The sequence below is a fragment of the Crinia signifera genome, chromosome 1 (assembly GCF_055691185.1).
Source record: "Crinia signifera chromosome 1, ASM5569118v1, whole genome shotgun sequence".
In the NCBI taxonomy this organism is placed as follows: domain Eukaryota; kingdom Metazoa; phylum Chordata; class Amphibia; order Anura; family Myobatrachidae; genus Crinia; species Crinia signifera.
Window position 1 is genome coordinate 381512792 of NC_139217.1, and position 8678 is coordinate 381521469.

Here is an 8678-nt window from a genome sequence, read left to right on the forward strand (position 1 = left end):
GTTGTTCCAGCCTGACCACCACCTGTCTGTATGCAGACTCATCCCCCTCCTTGATTAGGCCGATGACCGTGTTGTCATCTGCAACTTTTTATTATTTTTACTGACTGCTCAGTCGAGGAGCAGTCGTTGGTGTTAAAGGAGAAGAGCAGAGGGGAGAGGACACAACCCTCGGGGGCTCCGGTGTCGTGCGTGTGGTGGATGTGAAGGCATCACCTTTCACCACCTGTTCCATAGCTGTTAAAGTCCACAATCGGAGCAAATTGGTTCTGGGACTCCTAGGGAGAGAAGTTTGGGCTTCAGGATACAGGGGGTCATTGTGTTAAGTGCTGAGCTGAAGTCAATGAATAGGACTCTTGCATAGGTGCCTGGGTGATCCTGGTGTTGCAGGATATGGTGCAGCCCTAGGTTGCCTGCATCCTCAACACTTCTATTCACTTGGTAGGTGAACTGCAGGGGGTTGAGATGGGAGTTGGTCGCTTCTCTCAGATGGTACAGTACCAGTCTTTCGAGTGCTTTCATGGCCACTGATGTTAGTGCAATTGATCTGTAGTAATTTAGATCCTTCACAGATTACTTTTTGGGGACCAGGACAATGATTGAGCGTTTGAAGCATGCGGTCCCTGCATGTTTCCAATGAAATGTAGAAGATCACAGTAAAGATGGGGGCAATCTGCGCTGCGCAGGTCTTTAGGGTAGATGATGACAAACAGTCTGGGCCCGCAGCTTTCCTTGGTTTGAACCTTTTGAAGAATCCTTCTACCTCACCAATGTCCACCTGAAGGACCTGGGAGTGATGGCCAGGGTGGGGTGGAGGTGGAGCAGCTTTAACATGAACAGGGAAAGGGCTGATGCTCGGGGCACCCTTCTTGAATTTACAGTAGAACTTTTTCAGCTACTCTGCCAATTCCTGGTGCATTGCAGCCGGGCTATGGGCTTTCTTATAGCTGGTAATGGCTTGCATGCCTTTCCAAACTGCCTGAGAGGTTGTTCATCAGCTTGTTGGCGTATAGCTTTTTTTCAAGACTGATTTCTCCTGTCAGGGAGTTCCTGGTCGTTACGTCAGTGCACCACCTTTCATTTATGAAGAAGCAGATACCTCCGCCTTTGCCGTAGAGCTCCTTGCTCGTTGCCTGGTAGTCACAGAGGAATTGGTAATAAGGTCTTCTAGCCACGTTTTGGTGAAGCATATGAATGGAGGACCCTGCATTAGACAACTTTGCTTCGATTTATTAGACCGCTCCTTCATCTTGATTACAAACGATCTGGTGTTCGAGAGTAGGATTGCTGGGAGTGCAGATCTGTGGTCTCTTCATCTCTATTTTACAAGGGCCCAAGCATGACAGCCCCTCATACGCATCCCGCGTCTCTTGGCGTTGCCAGTCTTTCCTGTTGGACAGAGTGGAGCATTGTCAGACTCCCTGGCTGCTGTATCAGCATAGTTTTGGGGGGCGTTTTTCCGTCTGTCACTCCTGGAGGGCTCAACCTGGTTACCGCTGCTGGGCACTTTTTTAGGGGGTGCGTTCCCTGTTCTATTTCCTCTCGGAGCATGTCTTTTGGGCCACCAGGCCATTGCTCACCTAGGTGATGTGGGGGGGCATGTCTTGGCCAGGCTTGGAAAAGCGATGTGGTGGGCCAAAGAGTCCTCACCTCTCCTGGTGCAGGCATCTTACGGCAAGATGCTTGTTGCTGAAATGTCTTGAAAAAGACAAGTACCTTGCCAAATGTGCTTAGGACGATCGCAACATACAGATATTCTTCAGGAATAGGATCCATTTTTTTAAGTTCTGTAAGACTAGTACCATAAATTCAGATATCGTTTCACAAAAAAATTGAACTTCTATTTCAGTAGAACTTGTCATTTGCCTTCCTCCCTTTTTTATCTCTGCCACATAGAATCAATGTAGCTGTAATTTAAACAGTAATATTAGCATATGACTTCTTAAATAGACTAGACATTTTTTAAAATTTCAACTTGCTTCCCACCAAATAACTGTTGTACATGTTATAGACACACACAAGAGACACCTTTTTAGTGCACATTTAAAAAAAAAAAAAAAAAAAATCCTTTAAATTTAAGGCTTTCTGGTTGGTTTGCAAAAGCAAACCCCTTCTTTAACCCTTTCAGTGGCAATCCTGAGAATGTTCCGGGCTGTACCTCAGTGCCCAGTCTGGCAAGCTCGGAAAATTCTCGGGATTGCCACTGTTTAGAGCCCGGCTCCCTCCCCTCTACCACACCTCTCCCTTCCCCTCTGGGTTTTCTTTACAAGTCTCGGGCACCGGTTTATGACAAGCTGACTGCCGGAGCGCAGGGCTGGGCAGCGGCTGATTAACAATTCAGCAGCACTGCCCGGACCTGGGGAGGCAGTGGTGTTTTTTTTTTAAGGGAGCGATCCCCATTAAAAACTCGCCAAGTGGGGAGTGTCCCCCCCCCCCCCCCCCCAAAAAAAAAACCCACCACTGAAGGGGTTAATAGACAAAAACCCTTGTTCCTTGTGGGGCTGATGTAACGTGCAGAGAGAGTTACATTTGGGTGAGTTATATGGTTTCTGTGCAGGGTAGATACTGGCTACTTTATTCTTACATTTTAGTTAGAACACACCTTACCCAAATGTAACACACTCTGCACATGTTACATCTGCCTCACCTGCAGTGCACATGGTTTTGTCCATTATGGAAGGAGTTTGCTATTGCAAACCAAATAGAATCACCCCCTTGGTGCCTAACTACTGCAGGCTCATATGGAGAGGATGCTGTGGCCACCTGGGTTGGTTCTCTAGCCACACTGCCGTTTTTTTAAAACAAAAAGTACAGAATTGGACAAATGATATGAATTTGTAAAATGAGCACTTATTGTAGCCATTCCACGCATTTCATTTAAATTGGCTGAAGATCAGCTGGCACTTGTACTGTACAAAAGATTGTGCTGTAGGCTGTTACATAGGCTATCGATCACACAGTCCTCTAAGTGGTAATATTGAGGCTAGGAAAGAACCGCTAAAGTGATGTCTGTGAGACTTTAGTGTAACACTTAAAATCCATAAATAGTACCCTTTCTATATAGCTTACATTATATTTATACATAATTCTATTTTTTTTTATACAGTTATTATCCCTTGAGGGCTCAGTCACACATGCTGTGAGAATGAATAAAATGCACATTTAAACCAAACCTCCCATGAACTAAAAATTAGAGCATTGCCTAAATTGACTCCTTGAAATAACCTCATCAGGCATTTATATTATGAATAGTTCTAAGTGCATAGGTGTGAACAAGTCCTTTAACCCTTTGAGTGCCAACATCTCCGCTAAAATACCAGCGTCTCTCACATTTGTTATATACATTCAAATAAAAGATTTGTGTAAAAAAAAAAAAAAGCCTATATCTGATATAAGGCAAACCTTACAAGTCATGATGAATAAAAATGTTTGGAAATTTTCACACCTATTTTGGCAAATTTGGCACTCAAAGGGTAAAAATGTACAGAATTTGTGAGTTGGCAGAAAATAAATATCTCTGGTTCCTCCACGAAAGACTGGCTGTTCTATGCAGTCTTGTAATTGAGGGTTTCTCCATAAGCCTTGGCTGACACTCAAGGTTTTGCAACACGCTGAGGCATGGGTGGCCAAATGGACCAGACAGAGGGAATCCATGATTCTGACTGTCTGCGCGTCCTCACAGTCAGAATACCGGGCTCGACTGTAATTCGACAGCCGGAATTCAATATTCTGTTTGTCGTGTGTTGAAAGTGGGCGTGTTGAAAAACTGTTGCGAATTTGACAATCCGCTGCAGTTTCCGACAAAACAGATGTGACGTGTAAGTTGCCAGCACAGAGCTTTACCATTTCCTACCATTATAAGAAACTACACTACCTTCTTTTTTTTTTTTTTTTTTTTACATCAATAAATTTTTATTGAGAAAATTTTGTTCCGTTAGCCACGGAAGGGGAAGGGATACAGAAAATAAAATAGGAGGGGGGGGGGGGGGTAAAGTCCGAATACAATACAATACATCCAATTCACATTATACATGTAACTGTCTATACACATAACAGATATAGGCTTTATTTTACCATCTGCACTGGCTTTAATGTACATGGGGTGAGTCTGGCCTTCCTTTCCCCTTAACTGTGTTAGTCTGGGCCTAGTATAGCTTCGAGACAGTCTCTAGACATCGAGTATACCTGCCAGTCGAGCCATTTAGCCACTGGTGAGTTGGTCTGGGCAGAGTGTGATAAACCAAAGGTTTCCATTTGGTATGCATGATGTATTTTGCGGATAATCTTCGCAATCGATGGGGGGTTTGGGTTTTTCCAGTTTTGTGCTATCGCTGCTCTAGTAGCGATTAATATATGTCCAAGGACATATCTTGCTGTGACGGGGGTCTCGTCTGTATAAATGTGGAGAAGGGCGAGTGTGGGTGATAACGGGATAGATATTTTCAGGATTTTGGAGGCCAGAGCAAATACTTCTCTCCATAGCTGGAGAATCTTGGGACACGCCCAAAATATGTGGAAGACATCTCCTATCTCCGCACAGTCTCGCCAGCAGTATTTGGAGATCGTCGGCCATATCTTATGAAGTTTGGCCGGTGTGAAGTAAAGCCCATGTATCAACTTAAAGTGCATCTCTAGGTGGTTGCTGCATTTAGACAAAGAATGAGACGTCATGTAAATCGATTCCCATTGTTTCTGAGTAAGCGAAAGGTTTAAGTCTGAGTCCCATTTCAATTGCGATGCTGTTTTAGCATCTAAACTACACTACCTTCTAACCACCATTTTAAAATGATGAGCAACCAGTAGTCCAGTTTTTTTCAGCTAGACCCCTATACCTATTTTAATGTTTAAGATTTTTCAGTGATTCTCTTTAAACACTGCGTATATGTCATTTGGGAGCTGATTGGTAGTTTATCACTCTCTACTTTATCACTTTGCAAGGCTTGGTACATCTGACACTTGGTTTCCCCTTTCATTGAATGAGGTATTTGTTTCCTCATACACAAGCACCAGATACAAATGTGAGTGAAGAGGTTATCTTTAATGTTAACAAAGCTGCAACTGTTGTGGACATTGGTTATACCAATTTTTGAGACTCCATGAACCATTAAATTGTCATTTAGCATGTTTAGTTTGGTAGATATATTGCCTATCAGAGTATTTCTAGTGAATTACTGGATGCTCTTGGCTTTACTCTGAATTTCTTTCTCTCTGCATTTGTCTTTGTCATCCCTGTTCCAGTTTAATGTAAGACAGAAGCACCTTCCCTCTTATGCCGTATACAAACTGTGTCTGCTGTTGCTGTAGAGATTTATTGTTGATAAATCATCCTCTGTACTAAAGAGCTTACAACTAAAATAGTACATCACATATTGCTGATGCACCTTCTCTGAGATGGAATGTCACATTGACCATGTCCAATGTTCCCACAGCCATAACTAGCTTATCAAATATGTGTGTTCTTCAATAAGGTAATTAGAGAGGTACAGACACTGGGATCAAGACGCTAGTCACAAGACCGGCCACTGAATTCTAATTGTAGGCATCCAGAATGGTAGTATCCAGGGATGGTTAGGCTGTGGGGAGTGCAGATTAAGGGGAAACGTTGCATGTCTCACTAAAAGGTTTTTGGATCTTCACCATCAAAATGCCCCTGTTTGTTTACGGACCACCAGCATCTCAAGTGCCGGGATCCAGATACTATCCTTTCATATAAATATTGGTAATGCTTGGTAATAGTAGTGAGAATAACTAGCGTGATATAGTCAATCATTCAACAACACTGGAGTCATTGATCATCAATTGTATCCAACAAGAATTTCTTTCAGTATGTGCTAAAATAATAGAAATATAACAACTCTAATACTACTTTCAGACCGCAAATGCCGTGTCGCACATGGGATAAGGACACGGGTCCCATCCCCAGAGCAACACTGCAATGCGGTCTGAAAGTTCCGACACGGCATATTGCCGAGTCGGTGACGTCACATGGGGCGGAGCTGGGCGGCGGCGCGTCATCGGGGGCTCGGGAGGAGGCAGTACTTGGAGCTGACAGTGCTGCCTCCTCCATACTGTGAACGGGACACGGGTTGCTCGACCCAGGCACCCATTCACACTGCACTTGACACGGGTCATAGCCGTGTTCAACTCTGGTCATTACCAGGGTTGAACACCCGTGTTGCTCGACCCGTGGTGGCCTTTTCAGACCGCACCTTGACCCGTGTTGGGGCCAAAAGAACATGGCAATAACCCGGGTCTAGAGTGCGGTCTGAAAGCGGTATTCGTCAGCGGTAAGTCAGTAGTAATACCAATTCTAGAATCAGTAAATGTGCTATAACAAGATTTAATGAAAAGAAGCATGTGTACATTTCATTCTTATTTCTTGCTTATTGTAACTTGTAAATGTAAAATTTAAGAAACTGCTTTTGTGATCAGTCTAATGCAGCTGTTCTCAAACTGGTGGTCCAGACCACCTCCATATAGGGTCACAACTTCATGCTGATGACTGTTCTAATCTCGGTGTGATTCAAGGAGTCTGCACAATCTGTTGAATTGTCTGCTGTGTTAGACTCCTCCCATCATTTTGTGCCTCCACAATGCTGCCATGTATGGGCTGTCTGCTGACTACACATGTGACGTGATGACCTTCTGCAGTCACTTGCTGGGGTCCTGTCATTATTTATATTGTATGAGGGGATTCCAGAGCAAAATAGTTTGAGGACCCCTGCTCTAGTGTAATGCATGGGCCTATTGATCACTAGGACACCTGCATGTCTCGCATTACAGAAATTGTTTTGACTACCCCAAATTTAACTATACTTAGAAATGATATTCAGTTATATACAACAAGAAAACCTGTACTCTGGCAAATCTACTCCTTCATTACACAGTGGGGACTCGGGTGATAGGTTGACGTCCACAGGCGATATGGCAATGGTCAAAACATTAAAAGGTCAACATGCGTTTTCATACTTTATTATCCAACGACATTGGGAGTCGATGTGCTCTGATGTCGACACTGACACCCAAAAAAGGGCGTCAAACTTTTGCGTGTGTTGACCTTTTGTCAATGTCCTCTTTTTTTTGTCGACTTACTGACTTTGGACCTTGACACTGTTAATCCCATGATCCACACCCAACAGTGTTTGGGCAAACTGATGTAAAATGGGCTCATTCCATAAGTAACATGAAGTGTAGGTATAACTGTATTTGTATTGTTCATTTTATGAATCCCTTTGAGGTCAAAGTTATTGGTGATTTTTCTTCTAATCCTGTTTAAAATGTGAAAATATTTTTCACCTCCTTCATGTAATTGTTTACAGATTTGGGTGAGGAAGAGCAGTGACAGTACAAAGATGAGGATCTACCTTGGCCAGCTACAGAGGGGCTTGTTTGTTATCCGCAGACGTTCAGCTGCTTAAAACTTGCCAGACTTTTGAACTGATATTGCTCATAAAAAGTAAAATGCCCTCCACCTGAATGAAGGCTGGCATCACTGACCAACATGGACAGAAACTCAGAATATGATCTTTGGACATTAATTTATACACAGAGATTTTCAAATCTTTTCAGCCTCTGCGAACTTCTTTCCAAATATGGATCCCGAGACTTATGGGTTTTTTTTTTTTTTTTACGATGAGCTGACTGAAGAATTCCCAGGTCGGGCAGATTGAAGAACAAATATTCACTATATCTGTGTTTATCTGCATAAATTGGAAATGAGAAACAAGAATCATTTCACACAATGTTCTGCTACATAAGTTGTCTTTATGTTTAACTGAACGCACTGCATAGGTTACGGTAACATTATAGGGAATTAGTTGAAAGGTATAAAATAAAACCTACAGTGTCCCTTCCCTTTTGCCTGTACAATATGGCGAGGTCTCTCGCTGCCTAATCTGTAGTAGGAGCGTATGGGAAAGTGGCTCTTTGTGTTACATATTCCACCTGTTTTACCCAGTTATGGATGAGGACCGGTGAGAGATGAAAAAATATTCTTGCAGTTTTCATTAAGCAGAGGTTTCTTTTTCTCTTAACCTAATATTCTGTTACTTTTAGGACAGTGTTTTTATATTTTTAGTTTTCCCTATAAGCTGTACATGACATGTTTTGTTTTTTAATGTATCATAAAACTGTATGATCCTAGATAACACAGGTTATCACCACCAGTGCTTTCTGCTGCTCTGTAACTGGCATTTTTATATAAAAGGAAACAAAAACAAAGCATTGAAACAAGTTTTTACATCCCACAACAATTTGTGCAAGACACCAATCTCAGGTATTTAATATAAATTATGTTTCTCACTTTTATTGTTGTGCTGTCATTAACAAGTCATTTAAAAAAAACCTGATTTTTTAACATTAATTTGCTGTGCGTTAACCGGACGTGTATGTGCTAAAAAAAAAAAAAAAAAAGCACAACCATTTGGAGACTATACAAATCGAGGACCTATTTTAGATTGGATAGCACATTTTGTAATGTGCAGAGTAAGATTTGGGTAAATTATTGTTTCTGTGCAGGGTCCACATCGGCTGCTTTATTTTCGCACTGCAATTTGGATGTCCGATTGAACACACCTCACCCACATCTAACTCCTCTCTGCACATGTTAAATTTTCCCTACCAGCAGTGCACCATGGTTTTGTCCATTAGAGAAAAAATGTGCTTTGCAATCCAGTCTGAAT

At 42.4% G+C, this 8678-nt stretch overlaps 1 protein-coding gene across 1 annotated transcript in view; it reads left to right on the forward strand.

Annotated features, from left to right (window-relative positions):
- The window catches only part of SUDS3 (SIN3A corepressor complex component SDS3), a 48418-nt gene extending 40116 nt beyond the window's left edge, over window positions 1-8302 (forward strand). Inside the window, exon 13 of the mRNA XM_083151481.1 lies at window positions 7317-8302. Coding sequence (XP_083007607.1) covers window positions 7317-7415 — 99 coding nt within the window. The 3' untranslated portion in view covers window positions 7416-8302. The remainder of the gene's footprint in view (window positions 1-7316) is intronic.
- Window positions 8303-8678: the final 376 nt, after the last annotated feature.